General features: G+C 46.3%; 1 protein-coding gene across 1 annotated transcript in view; it reads right to left on the bottom strand.

Annotated features, from left to right (window-relative positions):
- Positions 1-3,475: 3,475 nt before the first annotated feature.
- Positions 3,476-16,248, bottom strand: part of PRKCG (protein kinase C gamma) — a 50,542-nt gene continuing 37,769 nt past the window's right edge. The window contains exons 11-18 of the mRNA XM_082196955.1: positions 15,717-15,890; positions 14,936-15,027; positions 11,171-11,233; positions 9,793-9,931; positions 8,612-8,692; positions 8,326-8,433; positions 7,164-7,304; positions 3,476-6,203 (exon numbers count right to left, since the gene is read on the bottom strand). Of these exons, the coding sequence (XP_082053081.1) occupies positions 5,931-6,203; positions 7,164-7,304; positions 8,326-8,433; positions 8,612-8,692; positions 9,793-9,931; positions 11,171-11,233; positions 14,936-15,027; positions 15,717-15,890 (1,071 nt within the window). The 3' untranslated portion in view covers positions 3,476-5,930. The remainder of the gene's footprint in view (positions 6,204-7,163; positions 7,305-8,325; positions 8,434-8,611; positions 8,693-9,792; positions 9,932-11,170; positions 11,234-14,935; positions 15,028-15,716; positions 15,891-16,248) is intronic.

Raw genomic sequence — 16,248 nt, 5'->3', positions numbered from 1 at the left:
AGTGAAGCAGCCACCTCAGACTTTGGATGCTGGGAGGGTGGAGCAGCAGCAGGCTCACTCCTCAGCCCAGCAATGCCCATCCACCCTAAGCCCTCCTTTCCAGGAACTAGAGCATAGGAAAACCTGAAGCAGCTGAATTTCTTCCAGACACAAAGCTGTTGTTAAAAGTGCAGGAGCCTTGCTAGATTGAGGCTGGGGTGCAGGGAAGGTTGCAAGCAGTAGTTTTCATTAGTTGAGCATTGCTCTGTCCTGCAGCTCCCTCTTGTGACCATTGTCTTTAGCTACATTTGGGGGGAAATGAATTGTCCACTGAAAATGTCAAAGAGCACACTGTTCTTCAGAGTCCTCGGGGAATGAGGTGCAGAGTGCCTAGAAACTGACTTTCCTGCAAGAAAGGGAAGGCCAAATGCCTAGTGTCACTAGAAACATCAGAAACAAAAGATCCACCTGGATCTAACCTTTTGGGCTTCCCCCAGTCCTGGGATGTGCCCACACTAGGGTGTTCATGCATATGTGTTTCACTGTTTCTATTTGAACAATTAAGCAATTAAGCCTTCCTTTCTCTCTCCCAACTTATTATTATCCCCCACCCAAAAAAAATTTATTTGTTGTAAGCAAGACTGGTATTTGGCTAACAGCAAATAAATGGTAGCTACCCTTACTCTTTTTGGAGTAAATATACAAGGGAAGAATTGATGCTTTTGAATTATGGTGTTGGGGGAGACTCTTGAGAGTCCCATGGGCTGCAAGAAGATCAAACGTAACCATTCTTAAGGAAATCAGGCCTGAATGTTCACTGGAAGGACAGATCGCGAAGCTGAGGCTCCAATCAGGCCTGAGTGCTCACTGGAAGGACAGATCATGAAGCTGAGGCTCCAGTACTTTGGCCACCTCATGAGAAGAGAAGACTCCCTGGAAAAGACCCTGATGTTGGGAAAGATGGAGGGCACAAGGAGAAGGGGACGACAGAGGACGAGATGGTTGGACAGTGTTCTTGAAGCTACAAACATGAGTCTGACCAAACTGCGGGAGGCAGTGGAAGATAGGAGTGCCTGGCGTGCTCCGGTCCATGGGGTCACGAAGAGTCGGACACGACTAAACGACTAAATAACAACAACAACATACAAGGGGGACTGTTCCAATCAAGGAGATTTGGGAGACAGGCTTGTGGCAGGGGAGGGGGATGGAGGCGTAAGATAGAAAAGTGAGCCTCTGATTATTCCCTTAAACAGTTCATACTTTAAATAGGAGCCTCCTACACCAACTCCATCAGTGGAAACCATATTGCAAAAGAATCCCAGATTTGTAGATCTGTGAGTGCATGTGATTAATGTTTACAAGGGCATGCATAAACCAGGTTCCCTAACAATGCAATCCGAACCCAAAATCCAACAGCATGAGATTTGGCAGGTGTTGGTCTTTCCTCGCTGAGACTAGGCACAGCTGGGGCTATGCTGGCATAAGTCCCTAAGCTTAGCTCAGCTGGAGATATACCAGCTTAACTCCCTAAACTGGGGCACAGCTGGCAGAACTTAAAACCGGTGTAACTTACATCAGCATGTCCCCAAAAAGGGGTGTTCCAGGGGCGGGGCAAGGATTTGCACCTATTCCAAACACCTTTCAACTCTGGGACAACTTAGCAACCCAGCAAAACATAGCCAGAGAAAGGATGGTGTAAGAAAAAATTGTCCTGAACGGAGTTTGGAATAGGGGTAATTCAGGTGCATAATTTATAGTTTTCTTTATTTAGGATTGCTCTGTTAAGCTGGAACAAGGCTGTGATCCTCCCCGTGTTCACTGGGGATGGGAGCAAGTCCCTCTAAGCTTATGAGGTTTTACTACTGAGAGTGTGATGCTGTGTACCCCTGGGTAGTCTGCACCCAACTCCACTTTAACTGTGGTGTGAATCATAGCCTGATCTTTTCTCCCAAATGTGGCAGGGATGATCCCAATTCTCTCTGCTTGACCAACATCTGAAGTTCTGTTCAGGTGGAGATCAGCTAAACCACATGGGGTTGCATCAATTTAGACAACATTCCTGGACAAGATCCGGACATGGAAACTTTGTAAGAATTCTGTAGAAATCTCTGGAGGATTCATCTGGGCAAAAGTGGCTAAAACCCGGGCTGCTGCTGGACTGTCACTATTTTGGGCTGAGAGTCAATCACATTCCAGTAAATTCGGGCTGTATTTCTAAGATTTGGCACCCTGATGCAACAAATGTGCTTCTCACCGGCACCAGCAAATTGGACCTTTTGTTGCTTCCTGATGACCTGTTCACTGAATATTCGCCCTGATTTATTTGCACAGGGTTTGCATGGTGTTAGATGCCATTTGCTATTTATAATGTGAAGAGGTCCTGCTGCTCACCTGGCCTCAGATTGGCTGAGTTCCTGCTGCTTGCCAGGAGGTAGAAGGGGAGGAGCGAAGCAGCAGCAAAGTAGGCTCGGTGCAAATGCATCAGCAGAACCAATCTCATGCTCCTGCTGCCGCGTTTGCACCAGACGATGCTCCCCGCTGCCTCTCCCCTGCACCTTCCAGCAAACATGGGTCAGGTGAAGGGTGCCACCCCACCGTCCGCTTCCCTTCTTACTCCCTGGTCATGATGCTTAGGGGATGCAGCCCAAGTCCCTTTCATCCAGTATGACAACGCAACATCTCGCCAACCAATACAGAGACAGAAAGGCAAGACACACTGCGGGTTGGATAAATATCTTTTATATTGAAATGCATAGGTGAGTCCATTAATCTATGGTACTGGCTACAGGGAACCACAAGCCGAAGGGAAGGAGGTGTGCATGGATTATTCCCAAGCTGCGGGGGTGGGAGGGATGTCAGCAAAGAGAAAAAAGACCGAGGCTGGAAACTGGCGGAAGACTGATGTGCTGGAAGGATCAGGCAAACCAAAGGGGAAAGAGCTCTGGAAATGACTCAGGAGAACAATTCCGGTCCTATTAGCAATCTTACTCATCTTTCATGAGCGCAGCAGTTCTGGATCCCAACATCTTCTGGTCTAACGACAGGCTATCTCTTCCTTAGGTAGGTACAAGGTACTTGTGGTCTAGCTCCCATGCTCGCTCTTAACCCCATGCCCTTGCTGAGTTAGGGATGGGCTGAAGAGGGCTACCCACTTTTGACGCCCATTTGCCCAAGCTTATAGCCTGCTGGGTGCTTGATAAAAACCCTCTGCCAGAGAAGGAGGAATGAGGTCGGCATAGAATGGGCAGGCATGAGGTGACAGAGGCCGAATCTAGCTTCCACCAATTTCAAAGTGAGAGGAGAAAGGTAAAGAGGGACTGTTGGCCCAGATGCACCAGAATCTGCAGCCTGATGCATGAAGGGAAGACAGTGGCGTAGCGTGGGTTGTCAGCATCCGGGGCAAGGCAAGTAATTTGCGCCCCCTAACCCGTGGATTTGCGCCCCCTAACCCTAACCCCCAGATGTTGTGCCCGGTGCGGCCGGCCCCCCCTGCACCCCCCATGCTACGCCACTGAGGGAAGAGAATGGCCTTGAAATTTTTCGCTTGGCTCATCTACATGACCTGCCAGCAGAATATAATTATTTCTCCGCCCATCAATCAGTCGCCGACTAAGACCAGTTTTTGTAACTTTTGGCACAGCAGAGACACCCCAGGATCATCTTACACACACCCATTTAACATGGCAAGCACTCGCTTTTACGGAAATCGCCAGCATTGGGCAAATCAGGACAAAGACCAGTTCTCGATGGGCCTCCCTCATGAGGTAAAAACAAATACCAGTCTTTTGCCACATAATGAAAAATATTCACAACACAAGCTTGACAGGGTGTCTTTCCCACATCAAAAAGCATCAGGGTATTCATGATAAATGAAATGATCTGTTAAGAGGAGTCCCAGAGAATTGGGGGGGGTGCGGGGGGGGGAGAGAAGGTGCCATCTTCAGTTTACCACACACCTCGAGTTTTAAAGCTGGAAAGAGGCTGCCAGGTGTTAACTTGGGAGGGCAGATGCAGAGGGTTGGCGGTGTCCACTGAGCAGGATGGAAACGTGGAAGATAGGTATCAATAAATAAATATACTATAATGTTCATGTAATATAGTCCATGCACCAGAGAAAGAGAGAGAGAAAGAAAAGAACAAAAGAAAAGTCGCATTTGGACATGCTGTGTGTTACTATAAAGGAGGGCGATATTTTCTCCTCAAGAGTCTAGCGCGCCACCTCTGTTGCTGTCATCGCTTCCTTTCCAAAGTCTGGTTTTCAACAGCTGAGTGGGTGATGCAAGCAGCCATGTTGAAGGAAGCAAGGCAAAGGTGTCAGTGCTGGGGGCCGGGGGCAATGGGGGACGGAGCCATCGGGGCTCAACAAGGGCAGGGCTGTGTCACAAAGAGGTGGGTGGGTGGGTAGGGGTGTAGAGGAAGGGCCAGTTTGGGGTTCTACACTCTTTTTGTACAGGCAGGCATCCTAGCTATGCGTGAAATCGAAGGGCTCCAACTAAGTTGGGTAAGATCTATCGAGTTCAAGGTTACATCGTCACACTGTAGCAGGTAAGGAAAGCACCACGGAGACGAAATTTAGGACTAGGATCTGGGAACAGGGCAAGGGATGAAGACCAGAAGGGTTTTCGGAAATTATCTGAGCAGTCAATCAGCAGGGGAGACAGGGAGAGAGAGGGAAGGAAGGTGTTGCTTCCTGACATTTCCCCAAATTTAAAAATTACTTCCAGGGCAAACAGATACTCAGGATCATTTAAACGTAGATTAGGCATCCCTTCATATTTTAAGCCTGTATAAAGGGACTGAGGAAGCTGCCATATACTGAGTCAGACCACTGGGCCAATCTAGCTTTGTCCTGTCTGAACTGATTGGTGGTGGCTCTCCTTAGGGGTTTCCCAGCCCTAGAGAAGCTAGAAATTGAACCCACGGCCTTCGCTCTACCACTCAGCCATGGCCCTGTGAAGGAAAGCTCATGATCAGGACAGACAGCAGTGAAAGGGTGGGCTCTCCTCCCCCACCCCCCCACCTTAGTGCAGAGCAACACATGGAATAATAATTCACAGGCTGCTATTTTGGTCAGTGATCACATGCTCACCTTATGGTTGCTTCTTCGATTCCAGAGAATAATTATGCCCACTGCATTCCCCTTATCCATTAGAGAAACCAAACTCACCAAAGAAAAATTTGCAAGGGCCAAATAAATAAACAATCGCATGGCCTTTTGTAAGGGATGAAAAAATACACGTTGAACTAAGGAGTTCCATGACTGCTTCCTGTTTGGACCTCTGTTTTTGCAACACACCTTCATTTCACTGCCTACTCAACCCATTTGCCAGAACTTTGCAGTCATGTGGCCAGCCTGGATTTAGGGCAGAGGGCATGTCTTCTGGGCAGATTCCAGCCACAATTTCCATTGTTTTGTCACAAAGTGTGTGCAGTCCTGTCTGTTGCCCCCTTGCCTGCTTAGGCCATCCCATGTTTTGGTCAATTTAGAGGAATTTCTGATGGTGTGGAAGCTATCCACTGCTCTGATTATAGGGGGGAAACCTTGTAAACACAGTACTGAAGGGGCCATTTTTACAGAAACGCCTGGCACAGTTTTCTCTCTTTGTGCCAACGCAAACTCTGTTTAATTGGGGGATGCTCAAAAAAGATTAGCCTTGACCTAGGGAATATTCCTATTTTATTGGTGGAGTTTAAAAATCCCTCTATAGATATAAGTGTGCTTTCTTAACCTCACTGATCTGGGTTTCACCTAGTGGAGGTAAGGAAGGAGGGAAGCAACTCACTGGAGACAATTAACAACACAAAAAGTGTTTTCTAGGGGAGGCAGGGGTCATAAGGTCAAGCGTAGGGTTTATAGGGCTGAGCTCTGAGCAGGAGTCATGCTCCCGGGAGCAGAATTCTAAGGGCTTGAATTGGGGTTCTTAGGGTCAAGGGTCATCCGGGAGACACTCTCACACCAGGGAGGTTGGGGAAGGGATCATCCCGGTTGGAGAGAGGGGCATGCTGGTTGGAGAGAGGGGCATGCTGGTTGGAGAGAGGGGCAGGGCTGTTGGGGAGAGGCTCCCCTGCCGCAACGTGGACGGGTGCACAAACTCAGGGTTGATGTAGGTGAACCCCTGGAACTCGCTCTGATCAATGCTTGCGAGGACCAGCTGGTCTGGGGGTGTCAGCGCTGGAGGTGCCCGTGTGAAAAACTTGTCAAAGTTTTCGCCGCTTCGGCCGCACTGGATGGGGGGATGGGGGCAGAGAGAAAGAAAAGGGGAATAGGAGGGATGAGGGGAACGAGGAAAACGGAAAGAGAAAGGGAATAAGTATTATCTCTGTTGGTTTCTTTAACACAACCCCTCCCTCTCCATTTTATAATCTTTCTTGAACCTGCTACGTCTTCAAAGGCGTTCCTTCATAACGTTTCCAGAATTAAAAACCAAACACAACATTTGAATTTTTAACCTTAAAAAACCCCACCGCTCTGTTACCCTTCTGAGTTTTGTTTGACATTTCTTTCCATCTCAGGGAGACGGGGGAATGGAAAGGAGTTTGAATTGGATCTACGGGTATGACTAACATTGGATACAGCCCTGAATCTTGATCACCGTTTTATTTATTCCTGGTGCATGTCATTATATTGTGTTGTGTGAAGGTCTCTGCATGCTGCAGCTTAAATATCTAGAGCTGGTGTCTGTGGGTGTTTACAGATATTAATAGATATGAAACGCAGTATTGTGTAGTAGTTTAAGAGTGTTGGAATAAGTCTGGGGAAACTCAGGTTTGAATCCTCATTTGGCCATGAAGGTGACCTCAGCCAGTCACACACTCTCAGGCTGACCTACCTCAAGGCTGCTGTGAGGATAAAATGGGAGGGGGCACAATGTACACTGCCTTGACTCCTTGGAGGAAGGCATACAGAAAGTAAATATACTAATAAAGTGATCTATGCATGTTGCAATGAATGTGTGAAGAGGTTCAGATTTGTAGATATACAAAGTTCTGCCTGAGTAATGTACAGCAATGCATGTATTCTTAATGGAGGTACGTGACACTGTGCATGAGCCACAGGTCCATAGGACAACCTGAGTGTGCCCATCCACATGCAAAAATACAGGTGTGTGCCTATTCACACCTGGTGGCAGGAGTCTGCATGGCTGGATGTGGCCGAGCTCATTTGGGGACCCAAAGCTACTCACTGGGCGGGGGATGAACGGTGGGGGGATTTCCAACTGCTCCAGCCTCTCCCAGTCCATCCAGCGGAAAAAGCCGTGCTCCCGGATATCCCGTTCCCCTTCTGGTCCTGAGCCCAGGCGCTTCAGTGGATGCTTGGTCAAGAACTGGGGAAAGAGAAAGAGATTTGCTAGGAACACCCTCCTCTTCTAAGGGGTGCGGACCACAGTCCGAGATTGCCTATTACAGGATGGAAATTGGACATTCTCTCAAGAAATGCATGTCTCCCAATCTGCATGCACCAAGACAGGGAAGCAAGTTGAGAGCAGTGCTGGAATTACATACAGTGGTACCTCTGGTTGTGAACGGGATCCTTTCCGGAGGTAGGGCCGCATCCCGAGGAATTTGCAAGCGGATAAGCGCTTCTGTGCATGCGCATGCGGTGAAATCCAAAAAAATACTTCCGGGTTTGCCATGTTCGCATCCTGAAGTTTACGTATCCAGAGGGATATACTAATAAACTGATCTATGTATGTATCCAGAGGGATACGTAAGCGGAGGTACAACTATATAAGCTAAACAAGCTATAGCTTAGGGCCCCACTCTATTGGGGGCTCCCCAAAAAATTGAATGGGGAAAAACTGGATGTACATTTCCAAAATATAAGATTACTTTGATATCAATAACTTTGTACTTTGTACTTTGTACTTTGATAAAATACATATTTTGTTATGTACAAATGGCTTTAGATACCTATTAGATCCATAAATTACCATATGGCATATATTCAACACAAAAAATAGCGGCAATTCGTTGTTGACAAAGGACAGCTGGACATATAAAGGGCCCCATTACCTTCAATAGCTTAGGGCATCATCAAACCTAAATCCAGCCCTGGGTGAGAGGGAGAAGCGTTTAACCCTTTACAACCCTGCCAATTCTCCCCTGCGGATCCCTGCTCCCCCATTATTGCTGTCCATTAAAAATGTCCAGGGGCAGAACAATCAGCTTATGAATTCAGAGTTAAGCACCCCCCCCCACCTTCTGGCCAATTCTTCCCTGAAAGTCCTTTTATTCCCAATGAGAGTCACCCATTGTTTCACTCACAACCACCTGTTTTCAACCTTCAGGGCAGCCAAAGGAAATGTGGCACGAAGCCTTTCCCCTCTTGGATGTGCCAGGACTCACCCCTTTGCAGATGGAGACAGCCTCACGTGAAAGAGATTTAGGATAGGACACCGTGTGTTCCATGATCGACTGGAAGAGTTCGTCCTCGTCTTCTCCATCAAATGGTGGCTGTGGACCAGGAGCACCAGGTAAAGCTAGAGTGAGAACTATGGCAGGTGGAATATTTAGACTAAGGAATTAATGCCTTGAGGTCTCTTGGCAACAGCCACAAACCATCCCCTGATACCACAAATGTATCCCTTGACCTGGACTGGATCATGAAAAAAACCCACCTCAACATACTTACCTGCCCAGCTAACATTTCATACAGAAGGACACCAAATGACCACCAGTCCACTGACTTCCCATATGGCTGATAGGCAATAATCTAAGATGGGTAGAAATGGGAGGTTAGGTCCTTCAAATCTACAGACCTTTTTCATTCCATTTTTTTTTAACCCAAACAGGTCCAACAAAGCAGCTTACAAAAATAAACTCTAAAACCGTAAGCAACGTAGTAAATAACAACCAGTAACAGAAATCCAAACCATATAAACCAAGAAGTCCCAATAGAGGCAACAAACACGATTCAATTGGTCCCAAATGTCCTTAGAAATTAAGTTGCTTTTGCCCAATGTCTGAAAAACTAGTAGAGAAGTAGCAAAGCGAGCCTCTCGGGGGAGTAAAGGTAAAGGGACCCCTGACCATTAGGTCCAGTCGTGGCCGACTCTGGGGTTGCGGCGCTCATCTTGCTTTATCAGCCGAGGGAGCCGGCGTACATGACCAGCATGACTAAGACGCTTCTGGCAAACCAGAGTAGCGCATGGAAATGCCGTTTACCTTCCTGCCGGAGTGGTACCTATTTATCTACTTGCACTTTGATGTGCTTTCGAACTGCTAGGTTGGCAGGAGCAGGGATCAAGCAACGGGAGCTCACCCCATCGCAGGGATTCGAACTGCCGACCTTCTGATCGGCAAGTCCTAGGCTCTGTGGTTTAACCCACAGCGCCACCTGCGTCCTCTGGGGAGTAACCTCGTCTATAAGTCACCAAGGCATGCATTGGAGAGTTAAGTTCTAAGATTCCTGGCAAGAGGGTGAATTGGGATAGCAGATTCATTCATTCAACAACCTGCTTCGTCCCGAATGCTCTGATGGTCAAACGGATTATGAAAGGGACACAGCGAATTAAGGCAGCGGAGGAGGCCAACTATTCCACTCACAACCCCACACATTTAACTGTAAAATTAGACCCCAGGCACAGGAATATACAATAATGGCTGTGCCTGTCACATACAGTTGTTTTGGATCCGAGCATAAGAGGTAGGAATTTGAAACCAAGGCTCTGGAGTTTTTAGAAGGCAACAAGTCTAACCTATAAGGTTAAATCCCTGGGGAGAGTTTAGATTAGAGCAGAAGGAACCTGATGTTTCTTTGGAAGGGTGGTGAGTTGTGTGATTGGGAATGGGAGACTTAGGAGCATTCTGTACCTCTGGAGCGATGTAGTCCGGTGTTCCACAAAAGGTCCGTGTGGTGATGCCAGGAAAAATGTTTTCTTTACACATCCCAAAATCAGTAATCTTAATGTGACCATCAGCATCCAACATTACATTGTCCAGTTTCAGATCCCTGGGCAGGAGAGACAAAGCAAGCAATAGGAGTGCCCAGCAGAGGGTGCCAAATTACAGCTAGGAATTACGTCCTCCAAGTAAGGAAGTGATGGGCAGATTTATCAATTTCAGCTTCTCCCAGTTTCTCACTTTTCCAGCTTGAAATTCAGTCTTCCACATCAATTTGTGATTTTTTGTCTTGTGAAAATTCACCAGCAGTCTAGTATGATTTTTTTTCTTGATGTGCACATTTCTGCAAATCAATTTCCCCTAATATAATGAATTTTGGAAGTTATTTTCATGTGTACGCCTGCATCTTTGTGCATACTTTATCTTAGGATATGCATCTTTGTGCACATTACTTGGCTGGAGAACATTAGGAGAAGCCTGCATTTCAACCACTGGCTATGTTTCAGTTCGTGCAGTGTTATGGGAAGTGCCAATAAGGCATGTTCACCTTTAAATGCAAACTGAATTCCTCCCCCATTCCTAGTTCCAAGAGGACAATCCAGAATGAAAGATGATTTGCCTATTAGAATATCTCTTTATATATATATATATATATATATATATATATATATATATATATATATATGCAGGTTTTGGTGTCTTCGGGTGTCTTCCCGTGTAAGAGTCGGGGTGTCTGTGCGACGTTTCGACGAGGTCTCACTCGTCATCTTCAGGCTGGTGCTTTCGGCTTCTTGTTACTGGAACAGAGCCAATTTGAATAGTTATTGTAAAAAAATGCAGGGATGTAAGATATGCAAAATGAACCATGGAAGGAGAAGCAAATATATATATATATATATATATATATATATATATATATATATATTCTGTTTTACGATTTCAAATAAACATTTTACATACTTTAGAATATCCAATGACTTCCCTTCTTCTCCTTCCATGGTTCATTTTGCATATCTTACATCCCTGCATTTTTTTACAATAACTATTCAAATTGGTTTTCCACTGTTACATCCATCAAAACTTATTTACTCTGTTGAATTTATCGTAATGTTGCCAGCATTTTTTGCCTGTTAGAATCTTGATAGTGGAAAGAAGGAAGGAAGGAAGGAAGGAAGGAAGGAAGGAAGGAAGGAAGGAAGGAAGGAAGGAAGGAGGCAGTCCTGTAGAGATTTGGAGAGGGGGCAGGGGGGGGCAGAAGAGATGGAGCCAGAACCCCTGGATTCTCAGGGGGGAAAGTGGGGTTTTGCAGTCGAGTCTGGGACCTCTATAGAGAACAGAATAGACTCACCTGTAAATAATTCCTTTGTTATGCAAAAAGAACAGGCCAATTGCAATTTCTGCAGCATAAAACCTGTAACAGAGAAGGGGAAAAGGGTGAGGACGGTTAAGGGAGGGAGAGGGAGGAAGGGAAAGAGATAACATGGCAAGGATTTCATTAGCAGCATCACTGAAGTCATCATGGTGGCTCTGATGGCCACTTTTCACATGATGTTTGAAAAATACAAGCAGCCACACTCACTAGCCATGCCATTCCAGTACCATACAGCTCCTCCACACAGTACTTACCACCTCCCCCACTCTCCACCTTTGTAATAATACTCATATCAGAAAGGTAATATGTTAATTTGTGCATGATCACAAGAGAGCTTTTTATTCTGCGTACAAGTGGCTGGAAGTTACTGTGTGTAGACCTGCTTTCCGCTGCATCAAGTTAGGATTGAAGCATTTTCCACGTGCAGGTACCAACCTTTACATGTCACCAGGGAAGTGGGTTGGCAGGCACACAGGTTAGTTTTCATTCTTGTGAATTTAAAGGTTTTCTGTTATCTATATGGCACCAGCAACATACACGGTGCTGTACAGAGCAGTAAGAAGGCAGGTCATCGTGCCAAGGAACTTACAATCTGTAATCAGACCCAGTGGAGGCAATAGAGGGGCGATGCAGGCAAGGATAAATAGGAAGAACAATGTATGTATGTATGTATGTATGTATGTATGTATGTATGTGGTGGGGGGAGACAGTGCAGAGTGTGGTGGTTGGAGCAAATATGGGGAACCTCCAGCCCACAAGTCCAGCAGTGACCCTAATTTTACCAGAGAGGCCATTTTCTCCAGCTGCACGCACCAGCCCTACACCAATGTTGGCTCCATTTTAGAAAGAGATAGGAACACAGGAAGCTGCCTTCTATCATCTCAAATCAATGGTCCGCCTAGCACAGTGTTGTCCACCTAGCAGTGGCTCTCCATCGTTTAAGGCAGGAGTCCTTTAACATGGGACCTTCTGCATGAAAGGCAGAGCTAAGATAAGGTTAGAGGTATGTAGTGGTCCCAGAAATGCATACAGGAGATTGGCCACTCCACACCCCAACACAGCACGTCAGGAACAGGAGGGCTGCTATACACATCATACATCTTAAGCACATGACTTCCCTCAAAGGATCATGGGAACTATCGTTTGTTAAGGGTGCTGGCAATTGTAACTCTCTAAGGGGGTAAACTACAACGTGCTTTAAATGAATGGTGTGCAGGCAGCCTAAGACTCTGGCTTTTCACACAAAAGGGATCCTATCTCCAACGTAGCTGCCTGCCTTGTCATTCTCACATTCCATCTGAATGTCATTTTAAGACAGGGGAGTCGCTAGCAAAAATTGGTAGCACAAGCTTACTTCCCATGGTTCTTCTCAGCGGCTTGGACAGAGGTTGGGTGAGTGGGTGTTTTAAACTCCTTCTCAATCATGTTTCTTTTTAGAGCAAGTGGACGCTTGTTGATTTCACATTCAGGTCACTCAATTACACAACTTCACTGGAGTGTAATAATTTCCCATGAAACTGAGCTCTGGCATACGTAAGCATGCAGAATGAAGCGGTAGAATCCCGAGGCCATAGAGCAGACTGTACCACTTCAGACCGCTGTGAGAGGGTGGTGTGTGTGTGCCACATTTTTGAACACTCATCCAGGTAAAAACTCTCCACAAGGAGAAATCTAGTACGTCAGGGAGAACAAATTCTTGCCCAGCTAACTCCCTGCCGTGCTCATTTGCAAGTGAAGGAAGTGGGTGCTGCTTGCTTTCCTTACATAGAAAGGTATTTAAATGTGAGGTCTCACCTGCAGTCTGAAGTGGTACAGACCACTCTACAACCTCAGAACTCTATTAATTACTTCACTCCCACTTCATTCTGCTACATATGTGGAGCACTCCTGATTCACCTGACACGGAAGTGGATCATCAAACACATGGCTCTTAGGACCAAAGTACGCATTTCACCAGGAATCCTCCATTGAACTCTAGACATTTTATTTTATGCTCTTACTAAGTGCATTCGCAGGGGGACTGCATGCACCATGCTGGAATGTTATCAGCCACAGAGCAAACAGCAAGTGTGCATGTGTTCGGGTGACAAAGGATTTAGATCAGGAAAACAACACAGTTAAAGGTAAAGGGACCCCTGACTGTTAGGTCCAGTCACAGATGACTCTGCGGTTGTGGCGCTCATCTTGCTTTACTGGCCGAGGAAGCCGGCATACAGCTTCTGGCCAGCATGACAAAGCCGCTTCTGGCGAACCAGAGCAGCACACAGAAATGCTGTTTACCTTCCCGCTGGAGTGGTACCTATTTATCTACTTGCACTTTGATGTGCTTTCGAACTGCTAGGTTGGCAGGAGAAGGGACTGAGCAACGGGAGCTCACCCTGTCGCAGGGATCTGAACCGCCGACCTTCCAATCAGCAAGCCCTAGGCTCTGTGGTTTAGAGTACAGGAGGTGTAAGCATTAAACACCTACACCCCCAAGCTATTTCTCTGATCCAGCTAGCACCCCATAACAGCCTTTAGTTACACAAAGGATTTAGACAGCGGTCATATGTAGTTTGTCTCTTAAACAGTGTTAAAACTATGTTCCAGAGATTTTGATGATATGACATATAAGATCCCTGTTGAGAGAATGCCAAAAGTAGGTAGTGAACATAGGTGAAGGGCGTACAATAGAATATTCATAAGAATACTTACTAGGCTTCTGGCAACAGGAGGAGAAGCGGAGACAATGACATGATTTTTCTTTGTATGAAAGTCATTGTGTTCATTTAATGAATACTATTGCAAAATCAATAAAAATATTGGGGGGGGGAGCAGTGCAGGTTCCAGGATTTGGGGAATCCCTAAATTAAGCATCTTGAACTGAAAGAGTTTGGGTGTGCAGTGACACTTGGGACTGTGCGCCCATCTGCCAAACACGAGGCCTTTGCAAATGCCCAACCTGACCACCCTTTGAAGCCAACCCTGGTCTTACGATATGTAAGAAAAGCTGTTCTCAGGTGTCATCATGTTTTGGACTGGAGTGACTATGCATGTAAAGACAGGCAGGCAGAGGGTACTTCTGGACAAGGACAATTTAGCAACACGCACTCAACACTGTCCTGCTTGAAGCCGGAAGTGGAATAGCAGCTCTACTTACAAACCTCTGGCATTCTGTAGCCGACTGGGCAGCCCCTCTTTCACCTGTTCCAAATGTTGGAAGGCAATTTTCATTGGGATCATTATGTGGGAAGAAAAAGTTAAAGACTCCTTCTCCACCACTCCACTCCCAGTAATGGTAGTGTCCCCCCCTTCTGCAATTTAGGGAGGAGAAAAAAAAGATATAGAAAGCCAAAGCTATTTGGAAATGCAAGGAATGGAGTGGCAGAGCTGATTCTTACGGAGGGGAGACAAATGATTGAGAAGGAAATGGCTGGAGGACATCCCAGGAAACAGCTAGAGCAATCTAGTAGGATGAAATAGCAGCACATAGGCTGTCTACAGCAAGGGAAATTGTGCACTGAGTTTTCTACAAAGAGGGGGTTAGGTTTTACGAGCCCCCAGGAGGAAAAATGTGGGGAAACTTGAGAGGGGGGGTTTAGTTAATGATACTGTACAAATGCCCTGTAAGAACTGAGTGAAGAAGCAGAGCTGTTCCAATGTGAGAGCAGAGAGAGGGGGGGGGGAGAGAGAGAGAGAGAGAGAGAGAGAGAGAGAGAGAGAGACCCATTCTCAATTGAGTTCCCCAAGAGACTCACGTACATAGCATGAGGTTCCTTGAATTTCCCAACCTGCTGGATATGATACATCAGGTCTCCTCCATTGACATACTCCATGACAAAATAGAGCCGGTCCTTGAAGGGGAAAAAAACAGGATGTGTGTCCATTATTGCCAGAGGCAGATAAAGTGAAAGATCCAGATACCACAGGATGCCCCCCTTCCCTCTCTGTAATGCTTAGTCAGTTAAATCAATTAAGACAGGGATTCCCAAACTTTTTCTCTCATGGGCCACTTGAAAATTGCTAAGGGTCTTGATGGACCTCTTAATTATTTTTCTTGCCTCTAGTAGCAATTGTAATGCACTGTGCCAGATGCTATATAATTCTAAATTGTATTTTTATTGCTTCTTCCCACCCTATCCCCTTTATTGTATTAATGTTTGGGAATTCCACAGAATTCATATTGTGTGTGTTCCTCACGGACATGCCACAGACGCCTGAATGAAGCACAGTGAACCATTTGAGAACCCCTAAACTAAGATTGAATGTGACTCAATTAATTGGACAGCAACCTTTTGAAACTTATTTTAACCACTAGTTCTAAAAAGATATAGCTGCCATCTTATAAGAAGACATTCCCTCCTGCGCAAGAGAGATGAGGGGAAATGCCTCTTCCGAGATGTTGCTGTGTCATCCATTTTCATCCATTTTCTCTTGCATGCAAATTTAAGTGGATGCAATGAATTACTTAATCAACAAAACAGCATACAGTTAAATAGCTACGGTTTCTTTAATCAAGTTTTAAATAACCACACGCAATTACTGCAGTTTGGAAGGTAGAGTGCAGCTGGGTTAGGAAATGTGGACGCTCCCCCATGGCCAAAACTCTCTTTTCCACCATAGTACATTCAACGTCGTCATCTTGGATGATCACGTCTTTCTTGAGGATCTTGATGGCAAACAGCTCGTCCGTTCCACGGCGCTCCGCCAGCATCACCTGTGGGGTAAAGGTAAAGGGACCCCTGAACATTAGGGCCAGTCGTGGCCGACTCTGGGGTTGCGGCACTCATCTCGCTTTACTGGCCGAGGGAGCCGGCATACAGCTTCTGGGTCATGTGGCCAGCATGACTAAGCCGCTTCTGGCAAACCAGAGAAGTGCACGGAAACACCATTTACCTTCCCACCGGAGCGGTACCTATTTATCTACTTGCACTTTGACGTGCTTTCTAACAGCTAGGTTGGCAGGAGCAGGGACTGAGCGACGGGAGCTCACCCCGTCGCGGGGATTCGAACCACCGACCTTCTGATCAGCAAGTCCTAGGCTCTGTGGTTTAACCCACAGCGCCACCCGCGTC

This window comes from Podarcis vaucheri, assembly GCF_965113315.1.
Source record: "Podarcis vaucheri genome assembly, chromosome: 13".
Lineage (NCBI taxonomy): Eukaryota > Metazoa > Chordata > Lepidosauria > Squamata > Lacertidae > Podarcis > Podarcis vaucheri.
Note: the sequence above shows the minus strand (reverse complement) of the source record. Positions and strands in the feature narration are given on the sequence as shown.